The 18,980-nt window shown below is 37.3% G+C and overlaps 1 protein-coding gene and 1 pseudogene across 1 annotated transcript; both read left to right on the plus strand.

Annotated features, from left to right (window-relative positions):
• The first annotated feature begins 3,680 nt into the window (after positions 1-3,680).
• Positions 3,681-8,453, plus strand: LOC149264559 (uncharacterized). The gene is made up of 5 exons (XM_089428325.1): positions 3,681-4,005; positions 4,207-4,262; positions 7,330-7,384; positions 7,919-7,993; positions 8,100-8,453. Exons 1-5 carry the CDS (start codon positions 3,804-3,806, stop codon positions 8,330-8,332), a joined length of 621 nt encoding a protein of 206 aa, XP_089284451.1. The 5' UTR covers positions 3,681-3,803; the 3' UTR covers positions 8,333-8,453.
• Positions 8,454-8,483: 30 nt separating this feature from the next.
• On the plus strand, positions 8,484-9,016 carry LOC149264560 (uncharacterized; annotated as a pseudogene).
• Positions 9,017-18,980: the final 9,964 nt, after the last annotated feature.

Here is an 18,980-nt window from a genome sequence, read left to right on the forward strand (position 1 = left end):
CACTTGATCTTTCGAAGTTTGTCCTTTAGTGCCAGCTTCCTCTGATCACTGCTATTCTGATATAAATCTTTCAATGTTTTCCACATTGCATGCGGAGTCTCCTTCCCATGGAGGCTCGAGACAATGTGATCTCACACTCCCTCCAAGAGAATTCTCCTAGCTCTAGCCACACACTTCCTCCATTCCACCTGCTCAGTCTTGTCAGTAGGCTTAGGGATTTCTTGATCAATGAAATCCTTAAGACCATTATCTTCCAAAACTGCCTCCATGCGATCCTTCCAAGCTATATAGTTTGAGCTACCATCAAGGGCATACTCAAGCCTCAAACCATAGAACGCCATCGATGAAATAGATGTGATAAGAACTTGAGATCTATATCAGGAATAAGAAACTTCGAATTCCTCCTGCTAGTATACTATTCTTGCTTGATCACCTGTGCTCTGATACCATGTAGAAATTTCACCTGTAGAACAAACGATATATGCAATGTCCTAAAGCATAATACTTGTTCTACTTTTACAAAACATTAAGCGGAAGCATAATCAAATTCATGAACAACATCAAGTAGAAACATGCATAACTGATCAAGAGAAATAATCACACATAACACAAAATATATCCAGGGGAAAGCACTAGCATAAAACCCCAACCATGTATTATCAATCAAGTGGAAATCCTCTTCACAATACAAAAAGAATTAGCTCTTAAGCGATTCAGTTCTCAATGAACTATGAAGATATGAAGATATTTTTCATGAACCAACCAAGCCCTGTATATAAAGGCTTTACCTATGGTCCAATCCCTATTTCCTTGCGCAGTTTGCTCAGGAAATAATAGCAAAAGCATATGCAATTAATTCCAAACATACCAAGTTAACCAATGGTCCAACTACGCAATCCTTGAGGACACTAGTTCCTCAACCATACAAAAACTACTTACTAGAAATAGTCAAGCATCTGATAGTACACTGTCCCACATCTGATCCCAACTGGGTCTCTGACAGAACTGACATGCAACAGTTATCCATGAGTGAATTCTCAGTTATCTAAAATAATAGTTGTCACATGCATGCAAACATTAACAAACTATATTTTATTATTTTAACAACTTGTTAAAATAATCTAACTGGACTTGACTAGTTAGAACTAAGTCAACTGATTCTCTCATTATAGAACTCATACTTATTCCCTCAATCAGTGGAGGAAATATAGGATAAATTCCTCAATCAGTGGGACAACTCATGTGCATGCTCACAAAGACTTCAAATTCAAATTTCCTTAATTAATTAACTCAACTGAATTAATTAATTAATTAATATTTCCAACTGATGTTAAGACCAAAATTAATTTTACTTCCTATAGATAGACTAGGGACTGCTATAAATAGGAGGGACCTAGAAATGCTATTTTTAGAACTTTCTATTTTTAGCAATTTCACCTCTCACCCAAGGTGGCCAATGACCTCACTGGCCAAACTGCTATTCTTAGACATGCTATTTTTAGCGGGTCTATTTTTAGCACATTCTAAATTTAGCATTTCTTGTTGCACATTTTTCAACATTATTAATCAAAAGATTTTTTTTTTTTTTTTTTTTTTCCTAAGTAAGGTTAATCTATTAATATGATACAAAAAAGGTAGTTACAGTGAATCTTGGCCACAAAGGAACCTGGCGTCAATCAGCACGCATCCATGAAAGTTGTTTATGACTGCCCTAGCAGAGGGGAAACCAGTCCAAAGATATGTCCAAAATATATCCAAAAATTAACCCACACAAGAGTGGCAAATTTAAACAAATCATTACCAAGACCAACAGTTTATCCTGACTAGACTAGCGAACCAACAGTTTATCTTGAGGACACATAGGATTGGACAAAACTAAACCAAAAGCACGACAGAAATCCACCTGGCATGCACAACACACGACGCTTAGTCATCCGGAGTGAGCTCCTCCACAATTAGACACGCCCAGTCATCCGGATTGTCTGACTTGCCACGTCCCAGTGCCTGATGGCCTTCCTCCATGCAGCAAGCCTCAACATGTGGGCCTGACGTGTCACCCAAACGGCTGTCCGAGGCCTGCGTGTAACTGTGAATGCCCATCTCAACATGCTGACTGCCAGCAATGGCTTTACCATGCCTTCTATTCCGACCTTCATCAACTTCTTGCTCGTCATTGTTGCCCCTATTCCTGCTGCTCGGTCCAACTCTTTTCGCCGCCTCCGTAGAATTATCCAGGGGAGCATGCTGCTCAGTCTCTTCTGTAATGGTGATTGAGACTATAGCTACTATAACCAGGCAGTTCAAAGAGCTGCGAAACCGAAACTGGGTGGTGTGAGGAGCAGGGTGCGGAGGCAAGGGAAAGGTAGTAGAGCGAACAACAATAGCTTCATGGCTTGAGCTAAGGAGGCCTGCTCTACCTCTGCCACTTCTTGTATCTGGGTACCGGCCTTCAAAACTGTGCTGGTGGGGATTTTCGGCAGAGGAGGCAGGGGAAGCAGAGTCGGAGCTAGGCTAAGCAGGGGGATGAGAACTTCTACCGCGCGTGCCACCACGTCGACTGCGCATACGATGGCGGACCATGGTGGCTATGGGAACAGGGAGAAAGTCCGCAGGAACAAAAGAGGAATTGACAGGAGAGCTAAGCGAGGAAATTACAGAGGGCTAGAGGTTGTGAGCCAAATTGCATAAGTTGGTATGGGAATGGTGGAAGCCATTACCCAAATCAATGCAGCTCACAAGCCAACATCTGTGGCCAGTGCTGGTGCATTCAGTCGGCTCTCCCGCTTGCAAAGGGCATGCACAGTGAATAAGGGGTAGAATAACAGGAAAGTTCTCTGGCTCCACGATTAAGTGGGTGATGGCTTTGCCTTGACTAGTGCAGGCATTAAATGGCTCCTACGAGGTGCCATGAATGCCGTTAATCAACTTAACTGCCATAATTAACATGTGCATCTGGGAAAAAGAAATTCTTTATTATTATTATTATTGTGATTTAATAAAATTAATAATCTCATGTTTTTTTTAACTTTTAGTTGTAATTCAAAAATATAAATCAAAATTTATTTGTATTTGTGTTTTTTTTAAATGTAAATATTATTTATTTAATACTAATATGACATTTCTCATGATGGAGTATATAGTTCCTCTCAACCTAGATACTTATCATAATTTATTCAACTATTTTATTTGTAAATATAAAAAAATAGATTATACATATAAATATTATTAAATAAATATTTTAGTTAAAATGCTAATTAACTAAATATAATTTTAATTAAAATGCTAATTAAATTTATTTTAGATGGTTGCCGAAAATAATTAGCATCCTTCCCACCCAAATTTAAAATTTAATCAATTTTCAAGAATACCCCAATAAACTTTCTTAAAAATGGTGGCTAATAAAAATTCTCTTACAATAGGTTTAAACTCCACTAAACCTTATGCAATCTACATATCTCCACCAAACCTTACAATATCTTATTATATTTTTTATCTCATAAACCCACTTATATAAAGGTCAATATTAAAAAAAACAATTTTTGTAATAATTTTTACTCAATATTCAACGCCTCTCCAATCTAATCCTATTTTAACATTGATTTCTATATAATTTCCATCGCCTCATGTGAAATTGAAGCCTAAAAACCTTTATCAAACGTCAGGGTTTTAAATGGTCGATTTTGTAAACAAGGTATAAAATGAAATAAACGTCAAGGTTTTAAATTGTCGAAAAGGCCATTGTATGTACTAGAATTTTGCAGACAGGGCTCTGTGTCGGTACAACAGTTTGAAGGTTTTTGAGAATGACGGACGATGGCAGCAGCGTAGTCCCTGCAGATATCATTGAATCCCTTGAAGCTATTAACACGAATTGTGAGGAAGTCGAATCCAATCTCAGAGAAGTGTTGGCGGCCTGCGATCCCGATGTCTTGGCTGAATTATCCCCTCTAGATCGTGCTTACACGTTTCTCACTTTGGCGAAGGCAGTAGCGACACTATTCACTTGTATGTAGTCTCTAAATGCTTCACTATTTTAGCGGTTTTGTTATATATTCAGGTGTTGTAGAACGGTGTGAACGAAACCATTTTTATAGTTAATGGCTAAGCTTCTCCAAAACCCTAAACCGTAGACTTGTTTTCAGGGTTTTCCACTGATCTTCACTCCAGCACATTTCTGATATTGAATTTCGTGTGTTGTTTTCTCAGTGCAGTTAAGGTGCAGCGGGGATTCTCCAGACGAGCATGATGTGAAGACCGAGCTGGTAAGATTTTGTGGTTCTTTACTATTTTGAATTTATAAATAGGTTTTGCGTATCTTTTGCTTAATAGATTATAGTGGTTAGTCTCTTTAATGATAAGTTTTAAAGTAAGTGGAAAGCGTATGGTGATTCCATGATAAACAATGCGCCAAACAATCATCATTTGAAGAACTGGGGAATGTAATAGCAGAAATCCTGTATTAGAGAATAATTTTGGGAACTAGCATTTGACCCCTGTTACTGTTTAATCGGCCTCTATAACCTGAGCAGATAGAAAATATGTCTTTCTTCGTCTTTTTTCCCCTTTTTGGGAATTGTTTAAATAAACATGCCCAACTGGCTGTACTGCAAAGAGCAGACCTCCTTTGGTTTGGGTGTGCCAGGTTTGAGTGGTAGCTATTTTGCCAAAATTGCCAAGTACCTTTACCTGGCCTCTCATCCCTTTGGAACTCTGTTGAATGGCTTGACCTTCGGTTCGCCTTACCTCACCAATGGAACCGTCATTGGATACCTTGACAATCTGTTGGCCTCATCAGTGAATCAACGCTCCATCTTCTGAATATAATATTAAAAATGAAGCCTAAACGACAAATTTTTGAACTTTTAATGTTTCCACGTTTCTTTGGTAGTTATTCGGTCAAAATTGCCCAGGACTTATACCCCGGGTTATCCTTTCAAACTCATGCAATACAGGTGGGGTAGACCACAGAATGGAACTCCATGTACTGAACATTCCTAAATTAATAATGAACCGGGAAGCCTAATAACATAAATCCCCTCATGCAATGCAGGTGGGGCAGACTACAGAATGGAACTCCATGTACTGAACATTCCTAAATTAATAATGAACCCGGGAAGCCTAATAATATAAATCCCTAATTAATGAATGGGAAGTCTAATAACTTAAATCTTGGATCAGAAAACCATATGCAATGCAGGTGGGGCAGACTACAGAATGGAAGTCCATGTACTGAACATTCCTAAATTAGTAATGAACCCGGGAAGCCTAATAATATAAATCCCTAATTAATGAATGTGAAGCCTAATAACATAAATCTTGGATCAGAAAACCATATTGATATATTTTCTTTTACAGTTGTCTGTTCAATAGGCCTCCATATCCTAAGCAGATAGGAAATATGTCTTTGTTTCCCTTGTTCCTTTTTTTCTAGAATTGCTTCAAGAAACATGCCTCGAGTGGCTATACTGCAAAGACTTCATTCGGTTCAGGTGCCAGGTTTGAGCGGTAGCTATTCAGCCAGAATTGCACGGGACCTCCACCTGGTCTAATCCCTTCGAAACTCATGCCATACGGGTGGGGCAAAATTACAATCCACAACGAGAATGGAAACCCTGGTTGATGGCTTGACAATCGGTTGTCCTCACTAGTGAATCAATGCCCCATCTTCAAAATATAAGGTGGAAGGTTGAAGGACAGTTTTTCTAACTTCTATTGTTGCCACGTTTGTTTGGTAGCTATTCGGCCAAAATTGCCCAGTACTTCTACCTGGGTACATCCCTTTTGAAACTCATGCAATACAAGTGGGGCAGACCACAGCAAGAACGGAACTCCGTGTTCTGAACATTCCTTAATTAATGAACCGGGAAGCCCAATATTATAAATCCTGGATCAGGAAGCCATGTTGAGAAAACATTTGACAGTTTTTACTGTTCAATAGGCCCCAATATCCTGATTCCTGAGCTGATGTAAAATGTCTTTGTTTGCCCTGTTCCTTTTTTACGGAATTGCTTCAGGAAGCCAAAATTACCCAGTACTTCTACCTGGGTTCATCCCTTTGAAACTCATGCAATACAGGTGGAGCAGACCACAGCAAGAATGGAACTCCGTGTTTTGAACATTACTTAATTAATAAACCGGGAAGCCCAATATTATGAATCTTGGATCAGGAAACCATATTGAGAAAACATTGGACAGTTGTTATTGTTGAATAGGCCTCAATATCCTGAGTTCTGAGCTGATGTAAAATATGTCTTTGTTTGCCGTCTTCCTTTTTTCGGAATTGCTTCAAGAAGTATACTTCAAATGGCTCTACTTCAAAGAGCAGACTTCGTTGGGCCCAGTTTCCAGGTTTGAGTGGCAGCTATTCAGCCAAAATTGTCAAGTGCCTCCACCTGGCCTCATCTCTTTGAAACACATGGATACAGGTTGGGCAGATTCACAATCCACAACGAGCCCAGTTTCCAGGTTTGAGCGGCAGCTATTCAGCCAAAATTGTCAAGTGCCTCCACCTGGCCTCACCCCTTTGAAACACATGACAGGTTGGGCAGATTCACAGTCCCCATCGAGAATAGAAACCTAGTGGGTGGTTTGACAATCGATTGGCCTCACCAGTGAACCAGTGCACCAACTTCAAAATATAAAAATGAAGGTTAAAGGACATTTTCTAACTTTTATTGTTGCCATATTTGTTTGGTAGACATTCAACCCAAATTGCGGAGGAACCTACCTGGGTTCATCCCTTCGAAACTCATGCAATACAGGTTGGGCTGGGGCAGACCACAGCAAAAATGGAACTCCATATAATGAACATTCTCAATTAATGGTCGGGGAAGCCTAATAATATAAATCCTGGATCAGAAAACCATTTTGAGGAAAACATTAATTTTGCACTTATTACAGTTTAATAGGCTTCCGTATCCTGAGCAGATGGAAAATAATAAATATATATTTCCTTTGCCTTGTTCTTTTTTGCAACTGATTCGAGAAACATGCCCCAAGTGGCTGCACTGCAAAGAGAAGACTTTATTTGGCTCAGGTGCCAGGTTTGAGTGTTAGCTATTCAGCCAAAAGTGCCCTGTACCTCCACCTGGCCTCGTCCCTCTGAAGCTCATTCCATATAGGTGGGGAAAATTTGACTTTTATTGTTGCTAAGAGAAATTAATTGGACTTGTAGTTTCTGTGATTCTGCTCCATGTTTTCTTGTCGGAATATTGTTCCTGAGGCTTAATAGTTTTCCCGTGGTGGCTTATTGGAAATGAAGTTTACATGTTCCAAAACTTCGTTATATTTTATTTTTATTGGTTTATATTTGTTATGACTCTTTTGCAGGAGAGGTTGGATCTGTATACCAACAAGGTAGAATATTACATCGACAGGAATACAGGTGCGAAACTGACTTACTGTATTGGGAAACAACTATGTTTGGGTCTACATCTCTTTAAAAGAAAGAAGCTATTTAACTATTGTTCCCTTAATTTCTATTTTTGTTTGCACATTAATGAGTGTGTAAAAAGACCATGACTATTTGAACTTCATAGACTTTGCCATGCACCTGAATGTGGATGTATGAATCACAAGTGCTGCCTCTATTTTTCAGAAAAAATTCATTCCCAGTGCATGGCATTTTGATATTTAACTACACTTACAAATTTAACTAGATTGTGCAGTTCATAGTGTCTTAACAGGAAATATTTCTCAGATGTGTACATTCATGCAATGAGTTTAGGGTTTCCTATATATAGACTATATAGACATGATTGAGTCAGAAAAGAGATAGAAGTGTTGGAGGACATTATCAACATACTTTATGACAAGCTCAAGTTTTTTTATTTCCTGTTCACTGCAAATGTCAAACAAAAGTAGACCCCTGGCCCATTCCCTGTTTATGACTAAGTTTTGTTTGTTTATGTATTGGCAGCACGTCCTACGACAACCTTAAATGCACAAGCAGCAACTCGTTTTATTGAACATTCATTACCCGATCTTACAACAGGTTGGTTTCTTCAGTTTTCTATTGGGTGCCTGGATAAGACGCACCTTGATGTTTATTATCCTCTAGATCTCCCTTTCTGATGCGTGTGGTGTTTCTTACATTGCAGAGCAAAGGCGTGATATGCGGGATATCAGTAGAGGAATGGGACCTAATCGTAAGTCACGAGAAGATCGTGGTAAAATGAAGAAACGAAAACATGATTTAGCTGAAAGGCCGTCTGTTGCTGCGGAAGCAGCTGCTTTTTTGGCAAAAGCACAAAAGGAGCTCTTTGGTGGAATGAATCCAGGGAAACAAAAAGAAGATGAAGAGTCTGAAGAAGGTGAAGTAGAGGAGGATTGATGAGAGAGTTCATATTGTGCCCAGGATCTTTCTTAATTAGCCTTGGGCCCAATGTCAAGCACAATTCAGATGCTGTCGAGAGATAATTAAATGAGAACATGATGACAAATGATCTCATGGAGTGGGTGTGGAAAATATCACGGGCACCGAGATGCATGGTATCCAAAAGATGGGATATCAGGAAAATATGGCTGTCTATTCGGGGTCACATGTTTTTTTGCCTTGTTTGGTCATATACTTCAAAGGATTTTGAAAAGTAATTCCAGTGCTGTTATGTTAAATTGCAATAATTGGGTTGACTTATGGAGAATTTAATGGCTTGGGTTGACTTATGGAGGATTTAATGGCTTAACACAGATGAAACTTCCACAACTTCAATTAGAACCCTTTTAAACTGATTGTACCGAGCAAGGAGAGCTGTGCCTGCCAGTAGGGGCTATCAAGAGAGGTTTTTGTCATTTGATTTTATTGAATTTAACTTTCTCCCAAAGATTATTGAATTTTACTGTGCTTTCGTCTTAAAACTATGCCAGTGTAAATTTCGTATTATCTTGGCCGAAGAAATGATTTTTAAGTTTGTGAAATTGAAATTTGTAATTCTATATTCTGTGCCATATTAGAAAATTCAGAAAGGATATATATATATATATAAATAAATTATTGGTGCATAAATTATTTGTGCTGTATAGCACCAAGGCTGTATCAATGCTACGTGCGTTGTCAAATCTCCTGGAGAGAAATTTTAAGCATGCAAATTACATGTATAGCGGTCAGTTAACGTTTCAAGGCATCTTTCAAATTCCAGTGTTATTCGATACCACCATGCATGCAAAGGGCAGAATCTTAAATCTTAATGATGGTATAAGCCATTCGAGGCTTCTCTCAAATTGAACTGCTATCCGTAACTGTTATAAGATGTTTGAAATTCATTCAAAATCATATGCAGTTATTTTATGTAGTTTTGTTGTATATACACTGACATAACACCCCCTCCTTCATACTAGGAAAGAACTTTCAATCATTTAACAAATTTTTGGTTTTTTTTCTTTAATTTATCAAAATTTCAACACACTAAGTGAATAAAAAAATTAAGATACTTTGTAAAAAAAAATTTATACCATATAATATAACAGAAATTTGATATGGCTTAATGGTAAACCTCTGTCTGACTATAAGCCAATTTGCCCAAGCTCTAAAGTATACCAAACACACAAATATATTGGGAGTCTTGATGCTTTTACATTGAAGTTAGGCTTGTATGCTTATTAATGGCAAAACTTATATAAAATAATTGGTCTATGGTTTGTAGGCTAAGGTACACCATTTTTCAAGGATTTGAAAAAGGGGATCTGTTTAAAAAGTGGGAAGCATTAATTTTAGACAGTTGATACATGTATGAAAATCGATGGTCCATATCCAAGATAAACTGTGTTTTGTAAGGATAGGATTTGAAAATGGGAACTGTTCAAATATAAGCATTAATTTTAGATGGTTAAGTCATTTTATTGGAAGCAAATTATAAGTTGATTAGGTTTGAAATATGGTTTATTTATATTTATATTTTTCTATTTATCATTTTGAAATATGATTATTTTATTTTTCAAATTTAAGATAAGAAAGGTGGATAATTTCATTTTGTTCACATAAATTTGATAAGTATAGTTAAAACAATATTAATAATAAAAAAATATTTTAGTGTTCACTAAAAATATTTGAATATCTATCTTAAACATATTTCAATATTTATTTATCTGTCAATCTTTTTATGTAAAAGAGGTTATCGAATGCTCTTTTTACAACTGCATATGAACGTTGGGTCAGCGAACATTAGGTAAGTGGTATTTAAACAAATATATATAACAGAGAAATATATCATTGTTGACCATAAATAAAATATTGGAATGTCTACTTTCAATAAAATATTTCAAAATCTATTTATCTATATAAAAAATTGATCAAGACTTGTTTATTTTACAAGAGGTGTATTTCATTGCTTGCTCTACATATGTTGATGTAGTATCTAAAAAAATATTAATAACAAAAAAAAACATGTCAATGTTGACCATTAATCAAATATTTCAATTTCAAGTAAAATAATTTTATGTTAACTTTTTATATAGATATAGAGTAATTGGAAACAAAAGATGTCTTATTCCACCAATATATGTTTTTAACATGTTAATATTCAAAAGATGTGTAATACTTTTAGTGCTTAACATATAGTTGACAAGTGGCATTTAAAACAAATATGAATAACATAAAACAATTTCATTTTTTTTAACAATAACTAATAGATATTTATATTATATAAAAAAAGAACTTGAGATTGGATTCAAATCAACAACAATACAAAGATGTTACAAAACATTGAATCCTGAAGTCAATTGACAATACATAGCTAAATTGCTCACTGAGGGTGCAAAAGCCAACTAATAGATTTTAAAATAAGTACAAAGAACTTAATTGTATATATTTTGCAAAAAAACCTTGAAACCATGTAACTTTACAACACATTAGCTAGGAGGAACACCAGGGATTCACCGTTGTCCCTACAAGCTCCAATGTAGAGAAGTCCTTTGTTGGAGCATTGAGGTTTGGAAGGTTGGGTTGCTCTAGATCCTCTACTTTTCTTGAGGCCAATATTGATTGGATAATTGAGGGGCCAACTATAGAATTTTGAGACAATGAGGTGATGACAGAGTGGAGAATGGCACATTGGGTTCCCAATGTGTTGACCTACCACTTGATTTTGACCATAATAACCATAATGATGTTGATTTCTTATGAGGTTGAGCAACCTTGTTCTTGTAGTTATTGTGAGAGATAAAATAGAGGCTTAGATATCCTTAATTTTGGAATCTAAGTTATGCATGAGGGTTTGTAGTTTGTCCATGATATTCGTTATGTCCCTCGAGGAAAGGCTGTACCTTGAATGAGGGAGGCTAAGAGAAAAGATGGGTTGGGGCAAGACATTGGATGTTGAGAAAAACTAGGGGGAGGTAGAGGTCCCCACTTGGTTTAAAGAATCTAGAATTTTCTAGGGAGAGGGCCCTCGTGTTGGCATTTTGGCACAGGTGTGGCGCTACGGTTCAGGTGTTGTCCTTGATGGCAACTCTCCTTGATGACAGATCTCAGTTCAGACTTCAAGTATGAAGAGAAATCTCATATACGCAGGTTAATCATGTCCAAGTTGCGTATACACGCTGGTGATCTACATTCTAAGTCGCGTATACGCAGGTGAGCTACATACGAAGTCGCGTATACACGCAGATGCATGAACTTAAAAGGGCGTATATGTCGGGAAGCTTCCCTTTGGTCCGTGGTAGTTAGTCCTCGGTACTTGAGCCTATGTCTTTGGACCAAAGTATCTCGACAGATGTGTTGATCTCTAGTTTTGAAGCTGATGGTATTGGATTTCTATGGTTTTGGCCCTTGGTATTGAGCAAGGCCTAAGGCTATATAAGGAGAAGAAGATCATTAGGCAAAAACACTGAAAAGGTCTTGAATATCTGATAAAGAAAGAGATCTCGTATGCAGGTTCTGGGTTGCTTGATCTAAGCTAAGGAGAGATCACATCGGTTGATGGAAGACTAGATCTAAGGACAGATCGGGATCTAATGGTTTGAAATGCTCTATTATGATATGGGTGATTATTCGTATCTCTAGATCTGCATACTGATGCAATGTTATGTTCTGGATCTAACTAATGTCTGGTACAGCTGCAAGTTGAGAGAATTTATTTTTAGATCTGTACGCAGGTTGTCTTCGTTAAAAGAGCGTGTATACGCGGGTTTCTCTCATTGAAGTAGCGTATATCTTTTGAAGCTTGATTTTTGGGTTTGCAGTTGGGTCTGACTGTTATTGCAGTGTTCTGTAGTCTGCTCTGTGTTCTGGTGACTGGGTTTGACAGGGTATCAGTGGTTCAGTGATTCAGAGATTGTTGATGCAAGTATTGGTTGTTTTGTAATCTGCTATGAAAGTTGAATGAATTGTGGTCTTCAGATTGTAATGTTGTGCTTCAGGAATATCCAGTCTGAAAATGTATGAAAAGTGGTACCTGAAGGAAAGAAGATTGTAGGCCTGCACCTACGTACTAGTATCTTAGCTAGTACAAGAGCAAAGGGGGTTGGAGCTCCCTTCCAAGGAAGTTTGGAGAACGAGAGAGGGTTGTAGCCCTCTGCAGGTTGTAGCCTGCATACTGGTATAAGGCTGCACCAGTACAAAAGATTGTAAACTGAAGCTCTTATTAAAGAAAGATAGAGACAACTTGCAGCAAGTGGTTTTCACCCACATTGGGTTTCCACCTTATATCATGGTGTTCATGTGTGTGGCTTTTGTGTGATAATCTGTTATACTGTATCTGTTTACTTTTAATATGGTTAATAATGTCCTGATGCATTTACTGAAGATAAACTAACTGAATCATAAGTTTTCTGGTTATACGCTGGTTTCCTTAGACACAGTAGCGTGTACACGCTGGTTCACTTAACTGAAGTCGCGTATATGTTTCAGAGTATTTGAAAAGTTTTATTGATATGATAATACTGATTCACCCCCCCTCTCAGTATTATTTCCAACACCTCGAGGAATAATGAACCAATTTGTGGTCAAATAGGGGAGAACCATCAATGAACCATCGAAGACACCAAGTCATTGAGCCATCTCCATTAAAGCCTCTAAGTTGATGAGCCACCATTATGAGTCACCGATGAGCCAGTAGCATGAAAGCCACCACCGTGAGAGCCACCAAGCTAACGAGCCACCACTGTGATAACCACCAAGCTAATGAGCCACCATCGAGAAACTTGCACACAAAAATGAGGAAAGCAGGAGGAAAGAACACAACATGCAAAATGTGAGGGAAGGGAACCTGAGACCAAAGGTGGAGTAGACAAATCACCAAGGATTAGGCCTTTCCTTCATCCAAAGCCTTGCAAAACCTAATAGGTTCTAAACACAAATTAGATGAGCTAATTCTTTGCATGAGGGTTTTACTATCTTACGACCCCAAAATATTTGTCGCACCTACATCATATGAGCTGGGGTGGTTGAATTCATAAGTAGAAACCTAGATTGGTGTGAGGTCGAAGGTGTGAGGTTGTTGCATCACTCTTGAGAAATTGAAACATCATTCATGATGTTGCATGGGAGCCACGTGGTTCTTAAATTATGAGGTGATGTTGTTGAAAAAGCCATTCATACTTAGGGGATTCATTGATATCTATGCTTACCATCGAGAGTAATAAGTCCTTGTTTTTCTCTAATGGCTATATTAGCTCAAAGATTTGTCATTTTTTGTTAGTTTCTCGACAAGTGTGGAAAAACATGATCTTTGATATGATTTGCAACACTTGTTAATTGTTGGTGACAATTGATGTTACCTTGTAGTCGACTCGATTAGTTTCAAGGACCATGTGTTGGATTAAAATTAAAGGGTATCCCACTATGATTGGCTTGGGGATTTGTAGAGAGGATGCAATCTAGGCCCCTTGAAGGAGGGTGTAGGGTTTTTCCAGGTTGTTTGAGAGGCTTCCAAGCCTCCCAACATAGGTTCACTTGATTGTTTCTCCTAGGTCTAATACGACTCCACTCGCACTTGTCACCATCACCAACCCCTCAAAGAAAAAATAACAAAATGTTAGCCATAAATTATATATATTTTATTGGTAGGCACTTCTATATATTAAGACGAGGAAGATGTGTAATTCTTTTACTAGCCTCCACAATATATATCCACTTAAGTTGCTAGTACCTAGCCAACCCACACTATATACTCACTTAAGAGAACTACATAATTACCCTATTCTAGAGCTTACACATGTCAATTTACAAGATTTTAACTTGGGTGGAGAGGATTACAATGATTCTGCCCAACTATCTAAAGTAAACTCAATTAACAAATTTAAATAAACTTTATATATAAAACAAGAAAAAAATTATGAGGAATCTAATCTAAACTTGACATGTGACATTTAAAAATATATTAACAAAAAAAATTCAATGTGGGTCATATATATATACACCACTTTGTCACACACCCAACCTCCTAATCCTTCAATAGGGATGTAGGGCATCACATTTTTCTCAAACCTAATCTTTGAAAACCCGATTAAGGATATGGAGTATCACTTTTTTTTTTGGTTTCTTTTGTGCCTAACACAACAATTAGTTCTGATTTCAAGAGCATTTAGGAGACCCAACTTCCTTAAGGAATATCTACGAAATTATAAAGAACTAAGATTTGAAGCTTCTACAACAAGTACCTTGAGATATCTTCTCTTTTTCCTCCAAGTTTTAGGGAATGAAACATCAAAGAAATAAAGTTGTAGCGAAAATCATGTTGACCTATTTGAAGCCTAATTTCATGAGCATTCTAGATAACCTTCTTCCTCAGAATGTTGGCATTATGATGCATGTGTTGTACTTGATGGCAAACAACTCATAGAAGATCAACTCACTTATATATATCTAGATGAATCTACGGAAGAGATATCAGATGACAATTCTCAGTATGACAAGTCCAAAGGGGGAGATTGTTGGCATTATGAGACAAGTGTTGTCCTTGATGGCAAATCACACAAATGATAAATTATAGTGCAACAAATTTATTTGATAAATTATAGTGCAACAAAGTTTCCTTCATGTAGAAAAATGTTCACGCACTTTTATGCAGAGAAAAGTTTATTCCATGTAGAGAAAAGTTCACGCACTTTTATGCAGAGAAAAAGTTTATTCCATGTAGAGAAAAGTTCACGCACTTTTATGCAGAGAAAAGTTTATTCCATGTAGAGAAAAGTTCACACACTTTTATGCAGAGAAAAGTTTATTCCATGTAGAGAAAAGTTCACACACTTTTATGCAGAGAAAAGTTTATTCCATGTAGAGAAAAGTTCACGCACTTTTATGCAGAGAAGAGTTTATTTCATGTAGAGAAATGTTCACGCACTTTTATGCAGAAAAAAATTTATTTCATGTAGAGAAAAGTTTACGCACTTTCATGCAGAGAAAAGTTCCCTTCATGCAAGAGAAAAGTTCACGCACTTTCATGGTTGGTTCATGGTATTAGTCCGACAGTTTTTGATCCTATGGTTTTGGTCCGTGGTATTGCATCCAAAAGTGTTGATCTCACGCACTTTCATGGTTGGTTCATGGTATTAGTCCAACAGTTTTTTGATCCTATGGTTTTGGACCGTGGTATTGAGAAAGGACTAAGGCTATAAAAGAGGTAGGAGATCATTTGGCAAAGCATCATCTGAATTATTGAATATCTGGTAAAGTGCTAGATCTGGAATACTGTGATTGGGTTATGGTGCATATCTGGATCTGAGCTAAAGAGGGATCTCACCGGTTGATGGAAAACAAGATCTAAGGATAGATCGGGATCAAATGGTTTGAAATGAACTATTTCTATATATTTGATTATGCTTATTCTAGATCTGTATACTGACGCTTGTAATGATCTGAACTGGGTATAACTTGAGTTTGAAATCGCTGCAAGTCATGTTTGAATATTTATAGATCTGTACGCGGGTTGGCTTTGGTGTAAGCGCGTATGTATGCAGGTTTGGTTCATTGTAGTAGCATATACAATTTGAGCTATGATATTTGAAGTCACAGGTGGTTCTGGTTGTTGATGGGTTCTGATGACAGTTTAAAGGTGTCAGTATTCTGCATATCCTGTTTGGTTGATTGTGTTTAGCTTCAGTATTGATGGATGAGAACTAATATTGGATCAGGATCATAATGGCTCATATTTATGTGATCTGATGGACTAGATCTGGGTGCTAACACATATATTATCCTTGTATATGTATTGATCTAGTGTTTGGGTGATTCAGAAGATTGATTGATTATGTGCTTCAATGATATTAATGGGTCCAGTATGAAAATTAGATGAAACGTGGCCTTTCAGATTATGTGTTGTGCTTCAGGAGTATCCAGTATGAAAATGTATGAAACGTGGTACCTGGAGGAGAGAAGATTGTAGGCCGGCACCTACGTACTAGTATCTTAGCTAGTACAAGAGCTAAGGGGGTGGCAGCTCCCTTCCAGTAGCAGTTGAAAACTTTGGAGCATTGTAGCAGGTAGCAGCCTGCGTACTAGTAAATGGATCGGCTAGTACAAGAACTATGGGGGTTGTAGCTCCCTTCCAGGAAAGACTGGAGAACGAGAGAGGGTTGTAGCTCTCTGCAGGTAGAAGCCTGCGTATTGGTATAAGACTGCACCAGTACAGAAATATTGTAAAAGGATTTTCTTATTAAGAAAAAGATTGAGATGACTTGCAGCAGGTGGTTTTTTCCCACATTGGGTTTCCACCTTATATCTTGGTGTTCATGTGTGTGGCTTATGTGTGATGATCTGTTCTATTTTACTGCACCTGTTTACTGTTAATATGGTTGATAATGTTCTAATCCACTCATTAAGGATCAACTAACTGAATCATAAGAAGTTGTGGAAGTAGCATATATGAATCTGAATATGGAAATAAAAAAGTTTTATTGATGTGATAATATTGATTCACCCCCCCCCCTCTCAGTATTATTTCCAACAATTGGTATCAGAGCAGGTCCTTTGGTAGAAGCTTGATCGCTTGAAGGAGATCCGTGGAACAATGGGAAAGAAGCTTAAGAAGAAAGATCATAAGAAGAAGAAGACATCTCAGAAGAACTATGACAGTGGGAGAATCGATTGGGGATTAGGCATAAGAAGCTCTTCAGATTCAGATTCAGATTCGAAATCATTTCAGAATGAAGATGAACTATCAGGTATGAATTTGCTATCCTCTGATGTTCCAGCTATCTATCCATTTGGAAAAGATGGAAGTGATAACGAAACAATTGAATGTGCTCTTATGGGTGAGGAAGAAGGATATCAAATAGAAGCAGAATTTAACAGGCTGACAAACAAAATTAGTGAACAAGAAATACTTCTGAACATAAAGAGTGGTGCCCTCAAAGAAGTTGTTACTAGACAAAAGGCTCAACGAGAGTTATTCAAGGAGAAATATCAAAAGTTGCAGGTTGAAGCAACATCTCTAAGAAATGAAGTCAATGAAAAGAACACAACCATCAAGAAACTCAGAGATAGATCCAGTTACTATGAAAGTCTTGAAGCCACGACCCGCTCTCTAAAGGAAGATCTTCAAGAATCAAAGAAGCAGAATAAAGATCTAGTCCAAGATATTGAAAAACAGGGAAACGAAGTTATCAACTTAAAATCTCAGCTATAATGTGCCTTCAGAATTCGTCAAATGCAACAGGATCTGAATGAAGAACAAGAAAAGGAGATTCTCAAGCTAAAGCATCAGTTGGAAGAAGAAAGGAAAGCTGAAGAAGACATGAAGAAGCAATATCTAGAAAAAGAAGAACAACTTCAGGTTGAGGTAAATATCTTGAAAAGTAAATTAGAAGAAAAGGATAAGCTCTTACATTTTCAAGATAGTACTAAAGTCTTGGATGATATTCTTAATAGTCAAAGATCTCCTGCTATCAAAACTGGTCTTGGCTTTCATGAATCTGTTGAAGGTGAATCTAGTTCACAAGGTGAGGCAAGGAACTCTAAAGAGAAATCTAAAATGATCAACAAGGAGATAAGAGAGATGAAAGGTCAATCTCATCATCAACCAAGGAAAGAAATTCTTCAAAGAAATTCTTTTACTCCTCCTATGAATAATGTTGAATGTTATGTATGTCATAACCTTGGACATGTTGCAGCCAGATGTAGAAGAAGAAGGGTTCAAGATCATCAAACAAACAGATCATCTCAGTCAAGGTACTTTAATGGATATTGCTTTGCTTGCAATATGTTTGGTCACAAAGCTGCTGATTTCTACAAAAGGAATATGAAACATGTAAGATGTTATGCATGTAACAAGCTTGGACATATAGCAAAGGAATGCAGGAACAAAGCACGGACATCACACCAAAAGGAGAAAACATCATCACACTTGAAGATATGGAAGAAAAAGGAAGTTCAGTCAGAAAGTGGCGGCACAACACATTATACAGACATAACAGAGGGAGCCGGAAGTGTAAAACTTCAATCTCCTACGCAAGCTTGATAAAGGGAAGTTGCATATATACGCGAGTTGGTTATGGCATAATCGCGTATGTGATTGTTTGAGGAAAGGCAGTAGGGACAAGTTCAGGAAAAGGATCAGTTATGATTCAATTTATTATTTGCGTTGTTTGATAATGGTTACAATTTGCTGATAATGTGTGGAAATGACTTGATGGTTAGAAGTGTTTTGTTTCTAACTTGATAATGATGATGTCTTGATACTTCTTGTTGATATGCATGATCAGATCTAATAGTAACCAAGATGGCACAGGTTTAGGGGGAGCATATGCTTTTAATGCATTGTTGGCATTATGGTTAATAGTCCTTGGTGATGATGTTTATATGGATAAATGATTCATCTTGCTATGATATGGTTATGAGTTGTTCAGATGATTCTTGGGGTTACATAGTTGATATTTAGATCAGATTTGTGGTTGATTCTCTAATGGTGCTTACATGGTGATCTTCATAAGGATAAGGAGAAGTACATAGCTTGAATTCACATCTTCTTTACTTGATGATGAGTCACTCATATGCTGTTGTCGTCATATGCATAAAGATCATATATTACAGTTATGATGCAGGATTC

The sequence above is a fragment of the Pinus tabuliformis genome, chromosome 6 (genome assembly GCF_031772625.1).
Source record: "Pinus tabuliformis cultivar Carrire ecotype Pingquan chromosome 6, CPIR1, whole genome shotgun sequence".
Lineage (NCBI taxonomy): Eukaryota > Viridiplantae > Streptophyta > Pinopsida > Pinales > Pinaceae > Pinus > Pinus tabuliformis.

Excerpts from the sequence above, each read along its gene's own strand:
- LOC149264559 (XM_089428325.1), top strand. The coding sequence starts at position 3,804 with ATGACGGACGATGGCAGCAGCGTAGTCCCTGCAGATATCATTGAATCC. Across the intron at positions 4,006-4,206 it reads AGTAGCGACACTATTCACTT|TGCAGTTAAGGTGCAGCGGG; the intron begins GTATGTAGTCTC and ends TTGTTTTCTCAG. Across the intron at positions 4,263-7,329 it reads ATGATGTGAAGACCGAGCTG|GAGAGGTTGGATCTGTATAC; the intron begins GTAAGATTTTGT and ends ACTCTTTTGCAG.